A 27554-nucleotide genomic window follows, 5' to 3' on the forward strand; every position below is an offset into this window, starting at 1 on the left:
CAGTCAGTGTGTAATTTCACGCAAAATGCAACGAAACAAACTGTTTATATATCTCTGTGCTATCAAAAGTCACAGCCAATAAGCAGGTGTGGGGTAATGGTGCCATGCACACTGCATGTGATGGGCTGGCCTCCCGCACGGGGTGATGCAAACCCTCGGATGCCACTGCCTGTACAGAGGAATGCTCTAGGAACCGGAGCTCCAAAACATGGAAAGAAGTCCTCAAAACATGTAGCTGCTTTGATCCCGACTCCTCCCCTCATCCCAAACAAGCAGCTAAATCGATGCTGAAAAGGGCAACTCTGATATGATTAAGTGCAAGCACACAACAGAAGACCCATATTTACACATGTCCAAGAAGGCAATTTTTATTTGACAGGCAGCTCCTCCAATGAATTATTTATACGTTGCCATAAGTGTATCGAGGCACTTTATGTGGAATGAAAGGACATATTCCTGCCCGGAGGGGTTTATCATCTAGATATTAATACAAGAAAGGGAAATTAAGTCAGGGCAGGGGAAGTAAACCTAGACTCATAAACTACATAGATTCAATCATTACATGGGGCAATTGTGAATATTGACAGGAAGTGGGCAGCATTTAAAATGTTTGTTTCGTGGGAGGAATAGGAGCATTGTATTTCTTTTCCCTGCACAAGAAAGCAAATACCGACTAATGCAATCTTAAAAGCATACTTCCCAGCAACAATTTCAGTGGATTTTTCTAAAGCTCCATTTCTTAACTCACTTCTCTCAGTTTGAATACTACCATAACTTTTTTTTTCCTTAAATATTCTAGATGTGCTACTTTTCAAGTGTAGACACATTCAAGGATGATTGTCAACAGCCACTGTGTGTGGAAAATACAGAATATCCTGCTACCAAGTCAACAACCTGAAGTATTTCAAAAAAAAGAAAGTTATGTACAGCAGTGGCCTAAGCATATCAACAGTAGGTGGGGAGATTATGCAGCTGGATAGATTTGTGAAAGTCAATGTGATCAGCCACTCAGTTTGTCAAGGCTCCAGACTTTGCAAGGTTAGAAGCAATCAGCCACTTTCCATTTGCCCTCTTTAGAATTCTTTGTGTTCAAATTCTCTAGTATGCAGTCTGCTTCTACTACTTGACCTCTTTTCTTCAGTGAAGCCTGCTTACTCAGTCTTCAACCGAATATATACAACATGGTGGGGGGGGGGAAATTATTTCCTTGCTTTCTGCTATATAATTGCTCTTCTTGCTTCCATTTGTTCAATAGCTACTGAGAAGTACTTGGAACTGCATAAACCTTGAATTTTCCAACATGATTCCTTTACATCCTCTCCTCTCATACTGGATGCTTCGCTGAAAACTAAATGTGTCTTGTCATAAGAGCTGGATAGTAAAAGCAGAAACATTAGTTAGGGCAAAATGCTTAGTGTTGCAGAGAAAGCAGAGTACATAGGGAGGGATAATAGGATTGTGCATGCTTTGATCTAATGAACACGACAGAACAGTCTGAATCCTAATGTAAAACACCACTTTTTTTTTTTTACTACAGTACTTCTTATCTTATCCAGCTGCTCAGATGCCACAATTCAAGGAGACAATTAGTGTTAGAAGCAGAATTAGAGCCCTGAAAAATGAACCAAAAACTACACAACTTTCTATTACAATATAAATATATATTTTTTTCTACCAGACACTTCACCTCTTTGTGATTCTTCTAGAGCAGTGGTCTTCAACCTTTTTCATGCCACAACACCAATAAATAAAGTACAAGACACAGGGCCCACAGTTGATCCTGCCGCCCAGGACACAATCCGCTTGCCCAATTTCCCCCTACCTCTTGTGCCTTCACAACAACCCTGTGAGGTAGCAGGCTGGACAGGGCCAGCCTGAGAAGCTGTGGGGCATGACAGTGAGAAGAAACTGCAAGATTACATCAAGAACAGCTATTATAAGGCAGTAACATTATTGGATTGGATCCAAGCCCTCTCTTGCACAGGCTGGGGTCATAAGCCACAGGCTGAAGAACACTCTTCTAGAGCAGGGGTGCCCAAACTCCAGCCCGGGGGCCACTTGTGGCCCTCGGGGGCTCCCAGTTTGGCCTGCGGGGAGCCCCCAGTCTCCAATGAGACTCTGGCCCTCCAGAGATTTGCTGGAGCCCGTACTGGCCCGATGCAAGTGCTCTCCGCATGAGGATGGCTGTTCGACCTCTCACTTGAGCTGTGGGACAAGGGCTCCCTCCACTACTTGCTGTTTCACGCCTGTGATGCAGCAGCGGCAGTGAAAGAAAGGCTGGCCTTGCTTCATGAAAGGCCTTTTATAGGCCCTTAGCCTACTACAAGACCTTCATTCATTCATATAAGTTCCATCTCTAATAAATTCATTTATGTAAATTTATTCAAATTTTTAATGTAACTTAGTTCTTTTTTTTCCTGGCCCCGACACAGTGTCATAGAGATAATATGGCCCTCCTGCCAAAATGTCTGGGCACCCCTGCTCTAGAGTTGCACTATGCAAAGAATAACTGACGGTCTTGGGCTTGCCACAGTGCTATCATTTGCTCTCTTAACAGTTAGTGTAATTCAAAGCAAAAACAAAGATGTGAGATTCAAGGAGGTAACAGCCTGGTTCAGACATACCTGGAAACTATGCTTTTCCGCAGGGAAGATGACGCTCTGTGAATGGTTAGCTCTCATGCTTACTAACTTTTGCCCTCCCTTTTGCACACAAGACAAGTACAGGGAAACCTTTCATTTTTGGTTTAAAGTGAACAATATTTCTGAGTTACCAATGAATATCGGTGTGTTTTTTTTGGGAGGGCGATATTTTTCCCAAAATTTTTTGATTAAAATAGCAAATTATGGTGTTGTGTGTCTTTATTCCAAGGGCGCACTTTAATAAATTATAATTGTAAATTGAAATTGCTTTAAACATGTACTAGGCAGGTGATATAGTATCAGCAGATGCAGCCACAGTACCATTTCTAAGTGGGAAAGTATTATCATCATCATTACTTTTAACAGTATTTATGTATTGATTTTTCTGGAAAATATTTTAAACACCAAAATGTGGTGTTTTATGTTTTTATTTGGATATTTTAATACCAAAAAGGCTGTGTTCTGTGTTTTTTACACAGTTTTAACACACACACACACACACACACACACACACACACACACACACACCCCTATCGATGAATGTTTGGAACTGCGGTTTGGTTCAAACAACAGCTGGGAAACACCACAGATCATAGTTTCAGATTCTGGTTTGTCCACTAACCGTGGTTTAGTTGAAATTTCAAGCCAAATGTAAGAAGTTTCCTTCTCAAGCATGAAAGTGGAAGTGGTGAACATGATGTTCAAGAGGTTTGCTCTCACAGCAGGAAATTGTGGTTTTCCCATGTCCTGGGCATTACCTCATTGCATTAATATACTGTTTAAAGACTGACTCAATACCTATAAAACATTTAAGAAGCATAATATTTAGCTTGAAAGGCGTTTCCTTTTTTTTTGACAGACGCTATAATAACCATCTAGGGCACTTGCAGATCATTACTGTATAAATAAACTAAATAAATTAACATGATTAATTTCCCAGAGTACCATCTATTTTAGAACTAATGTAAACACATAAGCAGACACTGAGATGGTTCACATAATCTTCTTGATTATGCATGCGTTTCGGCACAACATCCTCCTCCTCCCTGCTCTCAGACTGGCAGCCCCATCATAACCTTTGCTGGCACAGCCAGGCCACACGGCCTGCACAGGCTAGGAGACAGCTAGAGGTCTTCTCGGGGTTAGGGGATTTTTTCCCTTACCACGAATAATACCCCAAGTCTGCCCTTTGGGGCTACTTGGTTCTCCACCAGCTATATAGCTGTCCAAGCAGCCCAGTCCAAGCAGCCCAGTGTAATGCCAGTGGGCCTGGGAGGGGGATTAGGATATGGGGGAGAAGGTCTCCACCAATCCTGCCTCCTCCCAGGCCCAATCCATTCCTATTCTACCCTTCGCCCACTCAGAAACATTCCCTCTCTGCCTCCAAAACACACTCCTTTCCCAGCCCCTGCACAGGTTGGCATGACACTTACCTCCGCTGGCAGTCAGCGGCTTAGATTCAGCGCTGGCAGGCCAACTACTGGCACTGCTTGCTCAAGTTATTGTTTAGTGCTTTACCATGCTTTTATGACTGCTTGCACCAGGCATAGCGACCACAGCACCGGTACTTCGGAAAGATAGGATTGCGCCGTAAATTAGAACAAACTTTACTCTGTCATTACATCTGAAGTGACAAACTATGGTTTGTATTTGCCTCCAAACCACAATTTAATCCTTGTTGCAAGTCTGGTTCAGAGGCCAAGCACAAACACTCGTTTACCAGTTCACAGGAAATGGCAAACCATGGTTTGCACTAAACAGAAAATTAACCAAATTGGAACCTGACCATCCAAGGGAAGGCAGGACTACTTGAGACCTGATCATGTTGAGTGTTACCAGATCCTCTGAAAGTCGTAGAAGTAAGGTTTACACGGGTGTTTCTGGGTCCTACCTAAACAAATGATATGATGAACTTATTTTGAAAAATGGCAGCCCTTCCAACAGATTTTAAATTAAAGCTCTCTTCCCAATCAATTCATTTATAGGGAAAGATTTTATGTGACTATATCAAAAATAAACAAGAAGATAAAAAAAGGTGTCATGGTTCAAAATGATTTTCATTGTTATATAAAAACAGCACAACAGTATGTCAAACATGATTAAATATTCAGCCAGGCGTGCATAATGTTGCATGAAATGGAATCAAAATCTGTGCACTCAGGGGGCTCCCTCTCCTTCTCTTACTCTCAGAAGACTTTGCAAAGTCAGAATACACAATATATTGATGCAATGTAGCTCTACCAAAATTTAACCACCAGCATTCTATTCCACCGCGTGGATATAGTCCAAGTCTGCATCGATATAGTCCAAGTCTGTATCACTGAACTTATCTCCACAATCAGTACCAATAATTGCAACAACAAATACATATTACTTGTCCACACAAGTCCGTACGACAATGGAGTTCTTCCTGAATGTTTATATAAGCCTCTTCACTGAGTTTGACCTGTTTTAGAATAGTACGTAGGGAATGTACGGTACCAAATCACTTCTATGCCCCACAGATTCCTGAGAAAACCACCTCAGCACAAATAGAACTTTACTTCATGGTGGCTAAAGTATGTTTAGAAATGTAAAGGTGAAATTTCCCAAACTGAAAAAAGAAGAAAAAAGAAAAATCCTTCAGACCAGTGTTTCTCAAACTGTGGGTAGGGATCCACTAGGTGGGTCATGAGCCAATTTCAGGTGGGTCCCCATTCATTTTGAGGTTTTATTTTTAATATATTAGACGTGATGCTACCCTGGTATGTGAATGAATTTGGGGAAATGTGACACATCTGTACTTCTAACAGGCTACTATGTATAGTAATAATATACCCTCTTACCCCTGCTAATTGGGTAAGAGGCAGTTTTTCAAGTGGGTGCTCCTTTTTTTAGCAGGGGGAGAGTAACTGGCCCACCTCACCCCAGCACTGTCTGTTCTAGTGGCTGTCTGCTGGTATTTATTTGCATCTTTTTAGATTGTGAGCCCTTTTGGGACAGGGAGCCATTTAGTTATTTGATTTTTTTCTGTAAACCGCTTTGTGAACTTTTAGTTGAAAAGCGGTATATAAATACTGTTTAATAATAATAATAATAATAATAATAATAATAATAATAATAATAATAATAATAATAATAATAATATACTTTTAACAATGATAGTAGATGGGACATACTCCTGGAAAAGTGTGGGAAGGATTACAGCCTAGGATGGTTAAAAATTTTCCTGCTTGATAATGTTACTTCCAGTCATGACATCACTTCTGGTGGGTCCTGACAGATTCTCATTCTAAAAAGTGGGTCCTGGTGCTAAAAGTTTGAGAACCACTGCTTCAGATTATCATTCAACTCCTGCTTTTTAACAGTCAATCCATCCCCCTCTCCCTGCCCAGCACCAGTGACTAAATTTGGCAAAACTGGAAGGAAACTTCCTATATTTTCTTTTGTGATGCAAAATTCAGCTGGAAGCAACAGAAATAGTACCAGTAGACCAATAAATACCATGTTGTTCATGTTTTGGCCATGATGCCATCTCCACTGCAACCTCAAACAATCCATAAGTCTCCTTCTTTGCCACAAAGACTACTAAGTAAACAGGCACCACATGACCTACAGAAGTTAAATCTGCTGAATCATCATAGAAAAATTCCATGCAGATATCCTATAGCCTAGAACAGCTCCTGGTAGGAGAGAAGCAAGGGACTTTGCTCTGAATAGGGAGTATGGGACCCTGGAAAGGGGGAGGACTGTGTGGTTGGAGAAGAACCCAAGTTTGGGTTCTGCTTTGACTTCCAAGCTGGAATGTTTGAATTCTGAGCTATGCAAAATAACAGCACAAGCATGGTATGTAATGGGACCTTAGGCTGATCTCAAGCAGCTTAGGTTTGAAGCCTAAATTGACGTTGTCACTCCTGGCCATGACAAGGCAAGGTGGCCTTGCCCAGCAGCTCTGGACCTTGTATTTTCAGCTCTGTATTTTCAGTGGCAGCGGAGCTAGGTGCTATGCGACCCACCTGAAATTGGCTTATGACTCACCTAGTGGGTCCTAACCCACGGTCTGAGAAATGATAGTCTAGAGCAAGGGTCTCCAAACCCCGGCCCGGTGTCCAGATGCGGCCTGCAAAGTGCCTCCATCCGGCCCGCGGCCGGCCTCTGATCCCCTGAGAGCCTCTGGCCCAATTAACCAAACACAACCAGAGTTGTGCTTGTAGAGTGGGGGAATGGAGGTGCATTTAAGTGCGTGTGCTTTATTTCTTGGGCTGTGCTCGTGCTTGGAGAAATCCTGGACATTTGAACCCATTCAATCATTCACCTAAGTCACCTAAAATTTAATGTATTTAAATTTTATATTTAATTTTTTTCCCCGGCCCTCGACACTATGCCAGATATTTGATGCGGCCCTTTGGCCAAAAAGTTTAGAGACCCCAGGTCTAGAGTAAACATACTGAATGCACCCTGTAGAGCTTAATCAAACCTGTATTTCTCAAACACCAGCTATTCATGATAGACACGTAAGCTATAGCCCTCCACCTTAAGGCATATTTTCAGTGAGGTTTTCAGAGTTTCTTACCCCTTCAATCCCCCTATGCTTCCAGCATAAATTGGATTAATGAATGCCACTTCTAAGAGAATCAGGAGTGGATGCTTTTGTCTTTGTTGCTGCCATGAAACAGCACAACGCAGAGAACCATGGGAAACAGAACCTGAAGACCAAAATAATTAGCTGTGTGGACTGATGGCTAACATTTAGAATAGACACTTATAATCAGGGCCATGTGTAATCCATGATCATATAACTGGGATGATAGCATAAACGAGCGTAGGAAAGAGCACGTAATTGCTCTTAATTTTTCTGAAGTGCTCCTGATTACAAAGCCGTTCTAATGTTACAGTGCTAATGTAATGGGGAGGAGGCGAAGGGGAACTAACTACACAACAGTTCTTTCCAGAGGTACTTTCCACTGGACTCCCGTTGCAAGCCACAGCACTTGGCGTGGGGCAAAAAATGCAGTGTCTGGATAACATCAACAATTTCCTTTCATTTTCAGAAGGGAAAAAGGGAGGAGAAAAGCCTACTTCTAGAACTCATGAACAGAAAATTGAAACAACAAAGTTTAGTAAAATTTCAGTAGACACAAGAAATTGGGCAGGGGTGCGATTAAGAGGATGTCAGATCCTACCTACAGAAGTCAGGGGATAACAACATCATAAACCCGGGGCAGCTGTAGTGGGGCATGTGCTGGGCTTTGTGGATGATCAATCCTGTTCCATCACTGAATGCTATGGGACTGGGGCAGCCTAGAAATGCACGAAGGAAAATGTAGAGTCACACAGTGGCTTGCACACTGAGTTAAGAAAGCTTCTTGGCTGCTGGAAGTCCCACAGAGATTGCTCCAAGAGCTCTCTAGGCTTCTGAAAATGTCTCTATTGGCCTTTAGGGAGATGAGAAAGGTGGAAGTGTCCATATGGCTAATTCCTCCTCTCTCACCTCCACGGAGGCCAATATGGCCATTTGGATGCTACTCTGCCACTGAAGAGCATCTCAATTCTCCTCCCAGAGGTTGAAAAGGAAATGGTCCTTTCTTCCCTCCCCAGAGGCTACTGAAGTCTGACCTGGTGGAAAGGGGAAGACCATCATTTCTCTGTCTGGTGACGTCACCCCGACACTGCCAGCTAGCCAGCCTTAAATCTGGCAAGTGGTGGAGCACATCCTTGAAGCAGCCTTGCTTCTCCTTGTATCCTAATCAGCAGAAGCAAATAATACAGGTTTTTTTTATACCTGTATACACCAAATAAGCATATCTGCATCATCCTACTCAATTTTGCATAATTTAGTCTGGTCTCCATTCAGCTTTTCCTAGCCTAGCATTTGAGCTCAGGAAAATACACAGCCCTGTTTTATCACTGGCACCCTCAACTGGGGCCCTGCATGGAGGGAAAGAGGTCCTCCTTTCCTAATAGCACATCTACAAGCTCCAAAAACCAACACCTCTTTTGCTTGATTTTTTCTCAGACACTGACAGAGACAGATTCAGAATTCTTGTTGATATCATCACTGGTAGATATACACATAGCTCGACTCCCACAGACAGCAATACAAATTATCACATCTATAGTTTTAAAAACTACTCCAGTGGCAAAGGTAAACACAGTATTTTTAGGTATTGAAAAAGGACATGTTCTGAGGATACTTTTAAAATCCTGAAGATAATGGTTTCCAACTCACTGCGCCAAGGAATTTTACACATTTACCATGTATGGGTCCACACACACTCAGATTTACATCTCACGTTGCCACATACTTTCCGCTAAAAAGAAATATGACTAAACCAAAAGGTTTCCACTCCAATTTTAGTTTTTAAAATTAACTTTTAATGGCAGCCTCAGAAGTTCTATCGAACTTTTCCACTGGAAGAATTACTTACATTCACAGATTCTTCTTCACTTATTTTGTATAGATGACTTCTGCTATTTTTTCAAACCTAAAAAAGAAGAAAATTTGGATTGTCATATTTCTCTTTCTCCAGCCTTACCAACTACAAGTCTGCAGAATGGAAAACAGTGTACAGAAATTCATAAGAAGCCTCAGTGTAAACCTACATAATAGGGTCTTGCTTCAGGAAGCCATTTCTTTCCAAACAGCAACCTGAGGAGGGACTATATGTTCAGCTGTAGGATATATGTAGCAAGCAGAATATGCTGGAGTCAATCCGAAGATTGTCCGGTAAGACAGTAAAAACATCCCAGAGAACATGGAAAGGAAAGACCTCTGCTGTCCTTCGAGAGCTGCCGTAGGATAGACTAGACTGGAGAAAACTGGCATGGATGGATCAATGAGTTGACTCCATTACTAGACAGCTCTGTGTGTTACTGGAGATGTGTCTTCACCACTGAACCAGTTGACAAGTTTTGTAATTCTCTGAATTATTCATGCAATAATAAAGACAGTCACACTAAGTTTCAGGTACAGAAGAAGGGATAACAAACCATAAAATATATTTATGTCACATGCATTGCATCTGATGATCTGAGGATAAATGGCCTTCAAATCAAGCTGGAGAAGATCACTTAACTATAAAAGAATAACCGCCTACAAAAGAATTACTGCAGGGTACTAGCTAAAACCTGAGCACTTGAAAGCTAGAGGTAAAAAGAAAATGTTTCAGAACTTGAGATGGCTTTTGGTGCACATGAACTTCAGAAAATGTCCATGGAAGAGAAGTTCCATAATTGAAAAGCAATAGGTGAGTGCTTTCTGCTTCCTCTTATTAAACAGGTTTGGTTCATGAATCGTATTCAGAAAGCTCACTTGGTCTAGTACTAGGTTTAGTCTAGGTCTAGTACTTGGTCTAGTAAAGGTTTAGTACCTCAGGCACAGTAACCAACCTGGATAGAGCTACGTCACTACACCTCCCTGCCTTCCCCTACAAACCAAAATTCTGCACTCCTAATATCAAGTGCAACTCTCTATAGCAGCCATTTTCAACCACTGTGCCATAGCACACTAGTCTGCAAATGGTCTGCAGGTGTGCCATGGGATTTTTGGGGAAGGGTCATTTATTAGAAGGTCATTGGGGGATGTGAGCCCCCCACTGGTAGCATGGTGTGCCTTGTCAATTGTCAAAAAACTGGTGGTGTGCCTTGACAACTTTAGTACCTTGACAGCGTACCATGAGACAAAAAAGGTTGAAATCACTGCTCTGCACCAGTGGTTCCCAAACCAGGGGAACCCAGCAGGGGAATCATTAATGGGCTATTCCCCCTTAAGGAAAACTGGAAGTTGGCACTGATCAGAGCTCTGTGCAGTTGTGGGGAGGCTTGCAGAAGGAACTGTGAGCCTTCCGGACCCTGCCGGAGCCTAGCGCAACCAGGCAGGTAAGTGTAAAAGCCCCTAAGGCCCCACAGCACTGCAATCACTGCAGCAGCGTCGGGGCCTCCCCCCACCCCTACAAACATTTACCATGGTCCAAAAGTCCAAGTAGGACTTTAGGAACCACTGCTCGTATTTATCTGCTGTTTGCATAATTTACCTGCTCTCCCATAACTTGTCTTTCAGGCAGCGACAGACCCTTCCCGCTCACCCTAAACACATTGGAAATAGTGTTTAATCCCTACAGATTTTGACATTGGCAACATAATCACAGCCCACAGAGATGGATATGAGGCTGTGTTGAAAAGTAAAAGGAGTAGAAGAATGCCTTCTTCCTTTCCCAGCCCCAAATCAAAATTTCTGGAGTCCTGCCCCACAGCACAGCTTCAGGAATTTTAAATGGAGCTGGCTGTGGAAGAAAAAGGGTTGTTTGCGTCCCTTCAACATTGCCCAAAAGGGGAGGTTTACCAAAAGTTGGACAGGAGTGCATGTGTCTTCTGGCTGAAGTACATGTGCATTGAAACGATGTAGGGGAGTGCACTGTTGGCAGTCCCTGAGCAGCTTGTGCCCAGAGGATCAGCTATGGCATTTGGGCCTCTTCAGCCTAGAAAAGAGGCGCCTGAAGGGGGACATGATGGAGACATACAAAATTATGCAGGGGATCGACAGAGTGGATCGAGAGATGCTCTTTACACTCTCACATAACACCAGAACCAGGGGACATCCACTAAAATTGAGTGTTGGGAGAGTGTTGGGAGACAAAAGAAAATATTTCTTTATTCAGCGTGTGGTTGGTCTGTGGAACTCCTTGCCACAGGATGTGGTGATGGTGTCTGGCCTGGACGCCTTTAAAAGGGGATTGGACAAGTTTCTGGAGGAAAAATCCATTATGGGGTACAAGCCATGATGTGGATGTGCAACCTCCTGATTTTAGAAATGGGCTATGTCAGAATGCCAGATGCAAGGGAGGGCACCAGAAAGAGGTCTCTTGTTATCTGGTGTGCTCCCTTGGGCATTTAGTGGGCCGCTGTGAGATACAGGAAGCTGGACTTATGTTTTTAAGTTCTTATGACAGATTCCATCTCAGAACACAGCCTCACTTTCTTGTGCGAGAGTAGGCCCTATGCTGATCAATACAATCTCACTCATTGCACCTTTAGGAGCTATGACATTCCTTACCTTATCAATCACCTTTATCTTCTGGCCCCTCTACAACACATGGGGGTAATTGACCTACTTTGACCTGCTTTGTTTAGGAAACAGGATTTTACACAATTGCTTATATAGTGCACTTGATTTCACAATTTATTTTGTAAAACAATCAGATTTAAAAGCAGAGGTTTGAGTCAGCGTAGGCCTAGTGTTTAAGCTTAAACCCTAACATTCTTGTTTCTAAAACTGTTGCTTACTATCTTACCACTTCCTAGGAGTGAGCTTCTATTACTTTTCTTTGTGATTGTTGTTTTCACTGTGCTTTACATCAAACAACCAGAAAGATACTGGATGTTCATGTACATACAGCTAAAAAATGTAATTGCACAGGGAAAATTCACAGTTGTATCAAGAGTCTCCTTTGACTCTTTACATACAAATATAGCAAACATGTATTTCTACACACACAGTAATGATATATTACTACAAACATAGGAGTTCGGGGCAAGCTCAAAGTTTTCCTTCAAGCAAAACATGAGATTCAGCCAAGCAGACTGTCCAAACTCTTGACATTCCCAAATATCCCCAACTCCGTGTTTCAAAACAACACTGCCATATTCTTTCATTACAGATTCCTTGAGGGCAAAGGATGAACACCAGGGACGGCACAGTAATCAAGGCTATTTAAATATATAAAGCCAACCAGTAAGTCTCTTGACTTTGGTATCTGGAAGACTTACTCTTGACTAATGACTTGGAAGTTGCTTTTCCTTCAGAAACCTACTGGCAAGCCACATAATATTGCCAAGAGTATTTTATTCCAGCGCTACGAGATACATATTTGCCAAACTGTGCTGGTGGACAATCAAATCACAGATGGTTTCTCTAAAAGGCATTTTCACAAGAACAGCATGCAGTAACTGATGTCAAAGCCTAATGGAATGCTGTTTAAAATTTTGTTTTAACACAGAATATGACATGTAAGGCGCCTGCGAACATGTTCATCCTGGTAACTGGGCAAAGAGGCACCTTTGGAAGTAGTGGCTGTCTTGTAGCAGAGAGAGAGAGAGAGAGAGAATGAACGACTGTCCCTTTTCAGTGACCATCACTGGTGTATCTCTTGTGTCTTCTTCTAGGATTGTGAACTCTTAGGACAGTGGACTATTTTCTCAATATTTTATCAGCAGCAGCAGCGTCAAGCCCACCAGATATTTGGACTGGGATTTTTGGGTGCTCACTAGTTCAAACACTACCCAAGAATAGGTAATAGAACAGATAATAATATTTATATTTATATTGTATTTTTGAAACTGTTTTGGAACTTTTCATGGAAAAGAAGTACAGGCAGTTCTCAATTAAGGTGGGAGTTGTGCTCCCAGAAATCTTTGTGCATATTAAAAACAAATTTAAAGTCTTTTTTCTCATAGTAACCTATGTAACTGGTATAAGGTTTGGGGAAAAGTCACTGAACACTCATGCTGACAACTGCTTGCACAAGATGGCATAGGAGGAGAGTTGAGGAGGGAGGCTACTGATGTTGATGGCTGAGAAAGTAATAAGGAAAACAAGTGGCAGCTCTGTGAATGAACTTTCTCTGTTGTTTTATACTCTGGCTTCAGAGGAGACTCCCCTCTTCCTCAGGAAGCCACCAGTGTCTAAAGGTGGCTAACCAGTGAGAGCCAGGGTGGTGTAGTGGTTTGGGAGGTGGACTTAGACTTGGAAGATCCAAGTTCAACTCCTCCCTCAGCCATGAAGCTTTCTGGGTGACCTTGGGCCAGTCACTTTCTCTCAGCCTCACCTACCTCACAGGGTTGTTGTAAGGACAAAAGGAGGGGAGCAGCTATGTACACCACCCTGAGCTCTTTGGAGGAACGGCGGTATAAAAATGTGAAAAATAAATAAATAATGGGATTTCTCATTAGCAACTAATTAACCATGTTATTTCAAAAATTGCCAGCGCAACTTAGACTTATGGTATCAATTTGCAAACCACGCTATTCTGAACATGGGCAAATTAAGACCATGTTAAAAGAGAGCTGCTTGTGTATAAATCTTTCGAATAAGAGCAATAATTTATTTACATTTTAGAAATAATTAGAATACGCAGCAGTCAGGTTCTAATGCCTGTGCCTTTCAAGAGCAAAGGGAGAAACGGTTCTCCAAACACATGCGCGTGCACTAAGGAGTAGCATTTGCTCACCACTCCCCCTCACATCAGCCCACACCATATTCCCCAGCACTCTGCTCCCTTCTGTATTTTTGTCTCTGACTGACGGGGGGGGCGGGGGAGGCTGAAATGTCAAGTGTGAACTGGCTCTCAGTCAAAACAGCAGAAATTGGCAAGAGACTGGTTTTCTGTTGTTTTTCTAAGCCATGTAACTTTGCTGAAATAACTCATGCGCTTGACCACAGTCTAGTTCTGGGCAAAGAAGAATCTTGCCAAAGTATGATGAAAGGGTATCTCTTGGAAGAGAAGGCACATGCCAAACCTCAACAAAGAATGGTTGGGCATCCCTGCTCCTCTTGCACAGTACCCTTGACAAGGAAGTTGCAGTACTTTCCATTAGAATAGTTTCTTACCTATAGAGCAATTCTGAAAGTCAGCAAAGTAAAACCCTTTTACTCAGTTCTTTGCAATATGTGACATCGCTCCTGTGACTTTCAGTAAGGCTCACCTTATTACTGTTCAGTTTCAGGTGACTAAATTCAGTTTGCTTTCAATTTGGGAAGAGACATGAAAGGAATCCACTCCTTCAAACATTCTACAATTTCCCTTAATTAAAATAATAATAATAATAATAATAAGCCTTGCTGCACATGAAAAAACTGATAGTGGATAAATTTAAGTTGCACAGTATGAATAAAAGGCAACTGTTATGGGACTTGTAAAGAGAAACAGTCAGAGGTTTTCACTGCCAATGATCACATTTTCTAAAACATAACGCAATGTGGCATTCCATTTGTGAATTCTGACAAATCCTAGGGAAATTGGCCATGAAAAAATTGTGAATCAGGCCAAGGTCATTTCCATGTGGATATGCTAGACCAGGGGTGCTCACACTTTTTTGGCTCGAGAGCTACTTTGAAACCCAGCAAGGCCCGGAGATCTACCAGGGGGGAAGGAAGCGTCTGACAGACACCCCCTTTAATGTATGGAGCCCCTGCGGGAGTCTAGTCAGTTTCGTCAGTTTTGTTGCTGCATGCCTGAAGAGCAGCTAAAGTGTCAGTTTCAGTTTAGTGTCAGCTAAATATGTCAGTTTCGTCTAGTCACTAGACGAAACTGACATATTAACAGTTTGGAGAGACAGGGCTCCGCGATCTACTCATTTTGCATCGCGATCTACTGGTAGATCGCGATCCACCTATTGAGCACCCCTGTGCTAGACCTTGTATGAACATTTTCCTTCCTCAGAGAAGACACGATCCTTCCTTCACCACCAAACCATACTCAAGGATGTTTTGATGTGAAGGAGCACTCAAACATAGCTTTTGGAAGAGTACAACATATTTTCTCCAATAACTAATCAGCTTTGGGACGGTTTGAGCTGTCTGCAAGGCAAGCTAAAATCATGGAACCTGCCCTAGACTAAGCCCTTCTATTTTCATTTTTGCACCCATTCCATAAAAATGTTTTACAAATAATAAGCATTTGTATAGCATTTCCTGAGCATACACCACACCTCACATGCGTATTATCTTGATTTATCTCTATTACAACCACCCTGAAAAGTAAAGTAATTATTGTTATGTCCCTATTTCATCTGGGGAGCTAAGGCTGAAGACAACAGCCAACAGCTTGCCAAAGCAGTGCCATCACTGGGCTTGGTGTCACCCAGTGTGCCAATGGTGTCACCCCCGGCCCTGTCCCATCTGGTCTCAATCTGGCTCCGTCCTCTCACAAGTGTGGGACTGGCTTTCCAGACCAGACACTTACTGCTAGCCGTCCACCGTGGTACCTCAGGCCAGCTGGCTCACCAAAGATAAGCCACTTGCTGTGCTACTCCCGGGCCAGCCATCTGCCACCATGCCCCTAGTGGAACCCCTTCTAGGAGTGTCACCTGGTGTGGTTCACGCCTTCCGCACCAAGCAAGTGACACCACTGTGCCCAAGGCCACCTAGTGAGTTCACAGCAGAGACACGATTGAAACAAGGAAAGTCCTGATCTGCAGCTCAATTTCTTGGCCACTGCACAACCCCAGCTCTTGCATATGATATTGGCAGATGCTGAGCCCAACTCTGGCATTGATTGGTGCTTTTTTCAAACTAAAAATTCTGTCTACTGTTCTGGCTATGAGAAGCAGAAGCTCGCATACTGTTTGACTGAATTACTATACAGGTAATTGTATAATACTGTATAATTGTATAGGTAACTTCTGGCCTACAGTATCTTGCTCTGAATGCATAACTTTGGGCAATGGAGCTCATTTCTCAGGAGTGGGCTTGTATTTTGTGGAAGTGTGTGTGTATGATTTCCATAGAGATGGGGTTTAACTGGATGATTTCAGACAGTTTTGTATAAACATTTTTGTATAATGCTGCGGGGTCTTCAAACTGCTATTACAAAGAAGAAATATTGACAATACTGCTAGGAATACAAATGGCCACTTTAAAGCAATACCTTCCTCTCTTTTTGGTTCCTTTTCTCTAGGACTTATAATAGCAATATTGCACTACTACCACTTGTCCTTTACTTTCCTTTTTCCACTATTCTGCAGCTCTACAGCTCTTAAAAATCAAGAGAAAGAACAAAAGACAACAAAGAAGTAAAAGTGACTAAAGGTCCCCTTGAAAGCTGCTGCGGCCAAATAACTTGGTGAAGGACCATAAGATGCTGATGGTGCCTTCAATCAAAATGTGAGCATGCTTACATTAAGTGTTTCAAAGGTGACACAACTACTTCAAGGAAGGCACCCCAGAGATCACAGCCATCAGCAGGAGTCTCTCTCTGAACTGGTTGTGTTCAGATTTACAAGGACATATTTGCATTTTTTTTAAGATCACAATATTTTTTCAACTGCTGTACTTTTTAAATTTAAAACTACAGGTATAACCTAATTATCCATGGATCTTTCCATCTGCTGTTTTATCTCAATGAGATAAGAAGGACCCTTTAAATTAAAGGGGAAAAGTCATTTAACAATGCAAGAAAGGGAAGCCAGCTGACAATCCAGCGATCATTCTCTCTCCAGGGACTTAGAAAACAGCTTCACACCCAGGCAAGAGATCTCTCCCTTCCCCCGAGGATATGAAAGAATGCTAAATGGCAGTGATTATCACTGCCTCCATCCCCCCCCCAGCACACGATGCAGCTCCTGGTAAAGGGAGGGATTGCTGCCTCGGAGTGAAGCCTTTCTAAGCACCTGGAGAGAGACTGATTGTCTGCTTGATGCATTAGAAAGGTCAGCAAGACTGTTTTAAATCACTGAGCAAAACGACATTGTTTTTTAAATGGATTTGCTTTAATGCAATTTTTGCCATCCACATGAGCTCTGGGAACAGAACCCTTGTGAACAACAAGACTCAACCTATACAGCCATAAACTAATTACTGCAACACAGAATATGCACCAAAATTATGTACCTATTATTATTGCTATTGTTTTGGTTTATGGGTAGGGGTCTAAGAGCTTTCTACTTCAAAATACACTAGTGCTCTATTTACGTTCGCTTGTATCTTCCTGTAGGTCAGTGGTTCCCAAACATACCGGCATCCTGTCTCCCTTTTTCCACCACGTCCTTTTTCTAGGTGCTGCCATCTTGGACCTCACAAGAATAGTGTGAGATCTTGTTGAAGATGGCAGCACTTGAGAAGAGATGTCAGCGACATCCTATGAAGCCTGTGAGTACCCTGCAGCTCCCTTTGGAGCCTCAACACATAGTTTGGGAACTAGTGCTGTAGGTGATGGTTTTTTCATACTATTAGCTCAGAATCCCATCCCCATGTCAGGTTATCTTGTACAAAGTCAGGCCATTGGTCCATCTACCACAGTATTGTCCACACTGACTAGCTGCAGTTTGCCAGGATTTCAGATCAGTTTCTTCTCAGCCCTACTTAAGAGACCACCAGGGATTGAACCTGGAATATTTTGCATGCAAGCAGCTGCTCTAACCACTGAACTACAGTTTTATTCAATTTTAACCATGCTGTTCCCCTCCTGTCATGGGTGCCCAAGGGTGGCTTGCATAAAAGCATACATAAAACATTATCAAACAAGCAACAATACCGCAATTAAACACTACAAAGCAAAAGGCAGCAGCATGAAAGTCATAAAAGCACTTTACAGAAACCTTTTGCAGACATATAGACTTTGAGTGATCACTACTGACAACTGTTCAACTGGACCTGATTTTTGTTTCTTTCATTGGTTGCCATCCACCCCGATACGCCGCAAACCACTTTTGAAACATTTTCTGAGTTTCAATAAGACAGATTTCCGTGTGGCATGGAAGGTCACCAAATGTTGAGAGTATGGGCTAGAAGATCACACAGAACAGCATCAAAAGCAGCTTGCAAAACAAACTATACTGCCTGGAGGCTGAAAAGACTAGAGAGAGAAAATAATTAAAAGGGTGTGTTTTTTTTCAGTCAACTGTCTATTAAATTTTCCCAATTTTTACTTTCAAAGCACAGAGGTTTCAAAAGAGGTTTTACTTTCAAAGCACAAAGCATTAGAATCCAGAGGTTCCTGTTGCTGTAGGAAAATTTTATATATATATATATATATATATATATATATATATATATATATATAGAGAGAGAGAGAGAGAGAGAGAGAGAGAGAGAGAGAGAGAGAGAGACCGACCAAAAAAACATAGATTGACTTTTTTCCTGTGTTGGTGCTAATAAGCTGTGTTAGAGTGGTGTTAATACCACTCTAACACAGCTTATTAGCACCAAAAGAGGGAAAAAAGGATCCATTGCAACATGAACAATAATAAAAATAATACAATAAAATGTGCTATAACTTATTATAATCCATTATCTCAGTTCTTTTTATACTTAAGGGCATTAATTGATAAACAGAAGACAGAGAACTTTTATATAGAAAGATATAGAAAACATGCACTGTTCAAACAAGACTGAAGTTTGAACAATTGTGTGTGTTCCTACTAGCTGTAGCTGCACAGCTGACAAGTGTTAGAAGCATGTCACAATTTGGTAATGCAGAAGTCCTAAGAAGACTTCCGCAAGGTTGAATATACCAGAATGCCCATACTTGTTTTTCTTCTCTCCATCTCAATGCTGTTTTCTAGATCCCAGGGTCCAGGGAAAGCGGTATTTTCCTAACATGAATTATTCCTTTTAAATCTTGTAACACAAATCTAACACAGGAGAGAGTACATCCCATATGGCAGTGGTCTTCAACCTTTAATTTCCTGCAACCCTATAAATAAATAAGAGACTGGAGACTCACTGCCAATCCAGCCCCATCACCAGCCTGTGCTGCGGAAGTGGAGCGTGATCGCTCCGCATCTACTTTCACTGCTGCAGGGAGCCTTGCTGCAGGTTGCGCCGGGCTCCCCGCACCCCCGGGTGGCTGCAGGGGCTTGGGTACGTGTACCCAAGCCCCTGCAGCCCCCCTGAGCGGCGCGATCCTGGAGATCGCGCCGCTACCTCCTCCCTGCCTCCAGGCTGCCCCCGCCCCTTAAGGGGGCAGGGGCCAGGGCCTGCAGGCTGGGGCGTCACGACGCCCCAGTCTGAAAAGCCCTGCTGTAAGTCATGAAAGGATTGATTCGTGCAGGCATCCTTGCCTTTCTGTGTTAAGCAATACAGTGCCACAGGAAAGGGTGGGAAGGGGACATTTAAGGACAGTACAAGGAGGGGGAACAAAAAGAGTATGATTTATAGTGAAGAGCACAGTGAATGGGAGATAAAGCACAAATAATGGGCAAAATGACAGCTAGTGACAGTTAAATCAAGAGCCACCTCAGTGATGTGAAAAAGTGGCTGGGAAAAAGGAGTGAAATGGCAGATTACTAAAAAGGTGTAGACAGCTGTGATTTTGTGTTACACTTTTTTTAGACAGAAGATTGTAAGTAGACAAAGGTTTGGAATAGCTTATCGGAATTTAGGAATGCCCAAGCCAAAATTAGCAGCATTATTCCACCCCAGTCTATAATAGTCATTTTCCCCTATACAAGGGTATTTTATTTACATCAAGATGTTTATATCCCATCATTATTCAAGGTGGTATACACGGGGTCCCCACGTAGTCTTCTATCTAGACACTGTTCAGACACTTCTAAGTTTCAGCATGGTTGTTACACAACTGTCAAGCCAACATCTATTTTCAGTTCTGTGTTAGCTTTAGGTAGGCAGTCACTGCTCTTATGAAACAGCCTACCATACACATCTCTCAATGACTGCAAAGACAAATATGCAGTTATTTTCTTAGGCATAACTCTTTGGTCTTTTCCGGAAGAAAAACTCAATCAATAGGTTTTTTACCATGGCAGAATTGGACATACATAGGTCGCTTAAAGAAAGAATTTTCCCTTATTGTGGAATATCTATGCGCAAACAAGGTACTTTATTTAAAAGTGCACTACATTTATCACATGAGCACTTAAACTGAATATACGTATTAATAAAAAGCACCGCTTTGGCTGATAATCCTTCAGGTGAGTACTGAATGCAGTCCTGAAGATTTTATAAGCATCTCCAGAATGTTCTGACATTACATGATGTTGAGAAGAAAAAAAACTCCAGGATTAGCTTCAGTCAGAATTGGCAGCCCTATGTACTATAGCAGTATTCTTCAACCTTGGGATCACAACGTCAATGGGGTCACAGAGCCTTAGTTGTGGGGTTGCAGCAACTTATGGGAATGAAAAAGGTTGAAGACCACTGAGCTAGAGCACCACCAGGTAAAGGGGGAGGCATCTGGTGGACCCCTTCAGGGGTCAAGAGATTGTGTTCCAATCCTGCTCAAGTTCTTATGTTGGCAACCTTCAGTCTCGAAAGACTATGGTATCGCGCTCTGAATGGTGGTTCTGGTACAGCATCTAGTGTGGCTGAAAAGGCCAATTCGGGAGTGACAATCCCTTCCACAACGGGAGCAAGTGCAGTCTGTCCCTGGTCTGTCTCCCTGGCTATGGGCCTTCTTTCTTTGCCTCTTTACCTCAGACTGTTGGCCAAGTGTCTCTTCAAACTGGGAAAGGCCATGCTGCACAGCCTGCCTCCAAGCGGGCCGCTCAGAGGCCAGGGTTTCCCACTTGTTGAGGTCCACTCCTAAAGCCTTCAGATCCCTCTTGCAGATGTCCTTGTATCGCAGCTGTGGTCTACCTGTAGGGCACTTTCTTTGCACGAGTTCTCCATAGAGGAGATCCTTTGGGATCCGGCCATCATCCATTCACAAGACATGACCGAGCCAATGCAGGTGTCTGTTTCAGCAGTGCATACATGCTAGGGATTCCAGCTCGTTCTAGGACTGTGTTGTTTGGAACTTTGTCCTGCCAGGTGATGCCGAGGATGCGTCGGAGGCGGCGCATGTGGAAAGTGTTCAGTTTCCTCTCCTGTTGTGAGCGAATAGTCCATGACTCGCTGTAGTACAGAAGTGTACTCAGGACGCAAGCTCTGTAGACCTGGATCTTGGTATGTTCTTGTCAGCTTCTTGTTGGACCAGACTCTCTTTGTGAGTCTGGAAAACGTGGTAGCTGCTTTACTGATGCGTTTGTTTAGCTCGGTATCCAGAGAATCAAGTTCTTAGCAATTGTGATAAAATAGCTTACACTAGCACCAGGTTTAATGGTAGATTTTTCTGCACTTTCCAGTAAGAATATTTGGTTATAATGAGCAATGCTAGGAGGGCATTACGGAGACAGGGAGTAGGCAGTGATGGAGGTGGGTGGATAGGGTCCTGGGATTGACCCCCAATCTCATTATTTATTTACTGGGGTCAATGCACAAAAAAGGTTAAGACTACTGTGCTAGAATAATGAAGTTCAAGTTGCCTTCCTTCCTATAATGGAATGGGGCACGATCCAGCACTGCCTAGTTGTCTCCAGAATCACAAAAGAACAAGCAGGAGCAGCTGCATTGAGTCTATAGTAGCAAATCAACTCTGATGTTTTGTATTTTTTTTGTGGTTGTCCTAGACAAATTATACAGAATTTTGTAGTAAAATCTGAGCAAACAACAGCTTTTTAATGGTGGCTGTACTAATGCAATACAGAACAAACTTTTGCAAAAATCAGACAAAAATAAAAGTAAGAAAAAATGTATTACTCTCAAACAAGGAAAGCTGCTTGGTTTTCACTTTCACTGGAAGGGGAAAAAAAATTGCTCCCTCCCCTGACTTTTATATAAACAAACCTCAAGGCAGGAAAACAGCACTTTCCTTCCCATAAGAAATTGGAATGTTGGATGAGCTGCTTCCTGACAGGAAAGGGTTAACTCACTAGGGACAGTCTGTCAAATTCTGGTAACTAATTTACCCTTTCTGTAGGCATGGAGGAAATCCACAGTGGCCACAGACATTCCTTATGCCTTTCAATTGTGCTCTTTGTGAAATGAATGTTAATGGCCAACCAAAGTGATCCAAACCACAAACAATAAAACAGTTTAAGAAGTGACTCCACAACTGCTGAGAAGTCCGCTTCCTCCCCCCCCCTTTTTTTTTTTAACTTTGCTTTCCATTTTCTACTTTGTAGGCAAAAAAAGGGTTGCAAAAGGCGGGAATGAACTCCTCTGCTCAATGTTTATCAGCTACCAAGGAGTAGTTACTCTGTTGGAAACTTGGGAGAAGAAATCTTGCTGGGATGCGGGGCGCAGAGGGGTGAGAGAGGGAATGGGAATAAGAAATTGAAAGGGTGCACAAACCCAAAATTTTCTAAGGCTGCAATCCTATACACACTTTCCTGGGAGTAAAGCCCATTGCACTCAGTGGGGCTTACTTAAGAACATAAGAACAGCCCCACTGGATCAGGCCATAGGCCCATCTAGTCCAGCTTCCTGTATCTCACAGCGGCCCACCAAATGCCCCAGGGAGCACACCAGATAACAAGAGACCTGCATCCTGGTGCCCTCCCTTGCTTCTGACATAGCCCTGACAAAACATCTGACATACTTCTGAGTAGACATACCTATGATTGTGCTGTGAGTTGCATGCAACTGTTTAAAAAATACCCAACATTGCAAGAACTCCCATGTCCCTAGTTCCTGTTTGCTTTAACATTTAAGCAGTTGCAAAAACAGGGCCAGCACGGCCCTGGAAAAGAAGATAAAATATGTCAAGAATGAATTTTAAGCCTAGGTTTCATGAACAGCAAATGAGAAGGGTAAACCCATTTCTCAATACATCACTTCCAGCTACAGGTGTGAGCGCATATGGTGGAAGCCATACAAACTTTTCTGCTTGGAAAAATCACATGTCAGAGAAAAGCATTCTAAACTAGCTCTTTCCTTGCATGTTCAATTTCTGTGTGCACAGAGGGTTTTTTGTGCATATTCAAATCATGGGAGCTCCTAATCCAGACATAAGTTTACTACTGCTTTACTACTAGGTCAAAGATAAGGTTGAAAGTCTATTGTTTTATCTCAGGTTCTTGTTGGCTCAATAAAGCAAGACTTGATTTAAAGTTGTGGATAGGTTCTTGGAAACTGCAACTTTAACTGAAATTACTTATAATGAAACCAATTTTCGTTGGTTTAATGAAAGTCAAAATTTTCAACTTTAACGAAACCAATTTACTAACCGTTGGTTAGTAAAATTCAGGGATGTCAAATTCATTTTATACAGAGGGCAGAAGTTAGCATTCACAGTGCCTGCTGAGGACCAGAAGTGACATCATTTAGCAGAAAGTGACGTCTTTAAGCAGATGATGGCCAGAATTAAGCACTCGTTTCTTATTGGCTGAAAGTGACAGAAGAGAAAATGTGCAAATCTTGTTCATTTTTTCAAGATACGAGAGAGTTCCATTATTAAGCTGGGACAGCCAAATTATAACAGGAGCTGGATAAACTGCTTCTGGGGGTTGCGTTAGATCCGCAGTTTTATGCCCGACACCCCTGCGCTAATTGATATAGTAAATTTGGTCATAAAAACACCAAATTTCCAAAAAAGACCCCAAATACTTCTAGTATTAAACACTGAAATAAATGTTAGCTTTCCATGCCAGAGAAAACCCATACAAAAATGGGGAGAACACCAAACAGTGGCTCCCTGCCATGAAATAATTTTTTCCCCTAATCAACTTTATAATGAAATGACTTAAAATGAAACCACTTTAAGTGAGGACTTGATGTACTGGGCTCCATGACTATTTTCTAGAACTTATACTAACTACTCTGATACAACTCTCTATGCAACGGAGGCTAACAGGTTTGGAAGCAAACATATTCCAACAAGTTTTCACCCACGTGAATCCAGCATATTTTATCTGGCCCATAAAAGTGACCAAAAAACTTACTCAATCCTTCATAGAGGTTTTCAGCCAACCCCACTCATGTAATGGTAACAAAACATGTGTAGCTAATAGTGGTTCACATATTAACACACTACTCTTGTCTCTCATTATCCATACATTGAAGTTGTTTTGTACAATTTGTGTTGAGTTGTACATGTATTTCCATTTGCTAGAATAGGGCATGGTAAACCACAAGCTGATCAGACAACAACTGGAGCCCACACAAGACAGTGAAGAAACAGAAAAAGCCACAAGAACACGATGACTGGATTTCAGACTTGTTTGTGCATGGTCTGGATTTTAAAAGAAGACGTAACTTAGTTATCTTTTCTGCTTCAAGTTGAGGGAATTGAGGGCATTAGTTATAGCTTGTATATACAATACAGTTTCTAACCCTTCTCTTTCCATTCATATCATTTAATGAAAACAGTTCTGAAAGAAAGCACAAGAAGATCAAAGAAGTCCAGTCTCATTAGTGCCTAAACGACGTTCAAAGAAAAAAGGCACAAACGTCATGCTTTCCCAACAACCAATGTCTGCCTTCCTTTCTTTTAAAAAGAAAGTCAAAGTATGGAAATGCTAGTAAATTCCCTAACAAAACTACAGACATGACCCTGCAGATATGGAAACCCCACAGGGAATTAAACTTCCACTTCCTGTTAACCTTGGAGTCAGCCTGGGTGTTGCTATGAGCCTGCAGGCTTCTAGTGACCCTGCAAAGCAGAAGCATTTTCACAAAGGTAAGTTTTTAAATCAGGTTAACGGGAATGCAAGGGATCCGCGGATAACTGAACCATGGATACCAGATCCATGGATAAGAGGGCCTATCTATATGCTAGAAAATGTCTTAAGATGCTTTGGAGAAGGAATGTAGGCTGACCAGAGGATGTACTGCTTAGTGAAGCCATTTTCAACTACTGTGCACATTGGTGTGCCACAAATGGTCCACAGGTGTGCCATGGGAATTTGGGAGAGGGTAATCTATTAGTAGGGACATTGGGAGATGTGAGCCCCTCATTGGTAGCATAGTGTGCCTTGTCAATTGTCAAAAAACTGATGATGTACCTTGACCACTTTAGTGCCTTGCCAATGTGCCGTGAGATGAAAAAGGTTGAAAATCACTGGCCTAGTGGTTAGCAAACATACAGTCTTTCCCTTCACTGGAGCAGCAGGAAAATGGGGAAGAACCTTGGTAGACTGTATCCACTGCCACCATGCCAGGCTACGCAGACCAGGTAGAGGGGATCCATCTGGGATCTTATCAGATAAGAAGCTACTTTGGACAGTTGCCTCTAAAGGGAGAAGCCTTTACATTAAGAATAACCAATTGGTCGTATAAATTTTAGGGGGTAATAAAAACCAGAGAGATGTCACAAAAAAGTCCTATCTGTTTTTGTGTCAAGTATATCCTATGACTTCCCATCAGCTTTTATCTCAAGGAAGAGGCTATAGCAGTGGTTCTGGGAGAGTTTGAGAGCCACTAAGTTCTTGCGTGGGTGGGAGGGGGGAAGCAGCAGGGGCAGGGGAAGGCAGCGGCACGATCCCTAGGATTGTGCTGCTCAGGGGGGCTACAGGGGCTTGGGTACACGTGGAAGTAGATGCGGAGCGAGCGCACCCCACCTTCCGCTAAAGCGATCACTCCGCATCTAATTTCACTGCTTCGGGGAGCCCTGCTACAGGTCGCACTGGACTTCCGGCACCCCCGGTAGGCTGCAGCCCCCCTGAGCCCCCTGAGCCCCCCTGAGCGGTGCGATCCTGGGGATCGTGCCGCTGCCTCCTCCCTGCCTCCAGGCTCCAGGGACCAGGTCTCACAGGCTGGGGCATCGCGACGCCCCAGTTTGAAAAGCCCTGGGCTATAGTGATGCTTTTAGAGTCATGAACTGTGCATATAGTTTGTGCAAACTATGGCTGAGGCAACATTTCATCTACTGCTACTATTATTAATCATCCTCATGCTTATCTTGGGTATTCCTAAGTTCATTAGTAGACCACGCTTTCGCATTTCCCGTCATCAGACACTTCAGTTTTAATTGTCCTGCCATATAGCCATGTATGTTATTAATGACATGCACAGACTTCAACAGGACACAAAAATAAATCAACAAAAATGATACTCTGTCCTCAAAGAACTCACAAAGTAAAAACAAAAAACTACGAAGTCATTGAAAGAGGCTATACATGTGTACACACACACACACACACACACACACACACACACCCCTACCTGCTGACTGAGAATTTCACTTCAGAATGAAGTAAACCATAGTTTACTGCATCTGATGAAGTAGTTTAGGAAGACTTATGCTACAATAACTATGGTATACTCTAAGGTGCCACAAGACTTCGTTTTTGCTGCTACATACTAACTTGGCTATTCCCTGATGTTTTTCCTGTTGATAATATTGATTTTTTTTCCCCAGGTAACGGGCTATTTATGTATTTTTAGCACAATCTACCGATTTCCTAATATATAAGACAAATGGATAAAAATGCTTTTAAAAAAATCACATCCCCTGTAAACATATTACTTACACAAGGCAATGAAAACTTACTTCTATTAGAAAATCAAAGAAACAAGACTAGCTATTTCTTAGGAACATCTGACTCACACCATTGGTATATCTAACTCAGCGACCAGCAGTGACCCAGGGGTTTCAGATATAGGGCTTCCCCAGCCCTACCTGGGGAGGATGCCAGGGATTGAAGCCGGGACCTTCTACATGTAAAGCAGATGCTCTTCCACCAAGCCAAAGTCTATTTGCTTTCCTATGCACTGCAGCAGATGCTACGACAGGTGGAAAAATAGTTATCACACCTAGGCAAGAAGTGCAAACTTTCCAATGAGGCAACTAGAATCTACTTAGCACCGAAGGTCAATTCTTTGACATTTTTGAAGCCACAGCTGTGCTTTAAGAAGCTTAGATGAAATATGCAAAGCTAATGAAAGACGTCTTATCAGACTTCTCCTATTGAAGATTTTGACTGCAGTCACATCAAGGCCTGTCCTGGCAAGCGGAGGAGGGTGTGAGTTATCCTGCTTCCTAAGTCCCCTGAGTGTGGGAAGGGTGTTATTCTAAAACACACTCTGCACTGACACTTACAGCCACCACCCCAGTACCTGTGGATCTGGTATCTGCGGATCTACTGATTTGTGGCTATCTATGCCCATCGCTTTTGCTTCTGGTGTTTACAGCTGTGCCCAAGGATTGTGAGTCTTGCTTTACTCAGACACTATAATGCATTCCTCACCGATACAGGGGAATAATGTACTAGAATAAGCCAAGTGAGTGGCACCTACCACTGCCTTCTTAATAATCTTGAGGTCACATCTAGTTACAGTTGCTATACATTTAAATCAATGAGTTCTTCTTTTCTTCCTATTCTTCTTTTGCAGCTTCTACCTTCTTCCGAGCTGATCAAGAGCCACTCTTGCCAAGAGAATAGGTGTACCAATCAAGAGTTATAATCAAAGCATACGCAATGCTTTGATGAGCTGCCTTT

At 42.5% G+C, this 27554-nt stretch overlaps 1 protein-coding gene across 2 annotated transcripts in view; it reads right to left on the reverse strand.

Moving 5' to 3' along the window:
• The window catches only part of PLXNB2 (plexin B2), a 364491-nt gene that overhangs the window by 170675 nt on the left and 166262 nt on the right, over nucleotides 1-27554 (reverse strand). For both annotated transcript variants that reach the window (XM_066633179.1, XM_066633180.1), the window contains one exon: nucleotides 9050-9106. In XM_066633179.1, coding sequence (XP_066489276.1) covers nucleotides 9050-9051 — 2 coding nt within the window. In that variant the 5' untranslated portion in view covers nucleotides 9052-9106. The remainder of the gene's footprint in view (nucleotides 1-9049; nucleotides 9107-27554) is intronic.

Source organism: Tiliqua scincoides, chromosome 7 (assembly GCF_035046505.1).
Source record: "Tiliqua scincoides isolate rTilSci1 chromosome 7, rTilSci1.hap2, whole genome shotgun sequence".
NCBI classification, from domain to species: Eukaryota; Metazoa; Chordata; class Lepidosauria; order Squamata; family Scincidae; genus Tiliqua; species Tiliqua scincoides.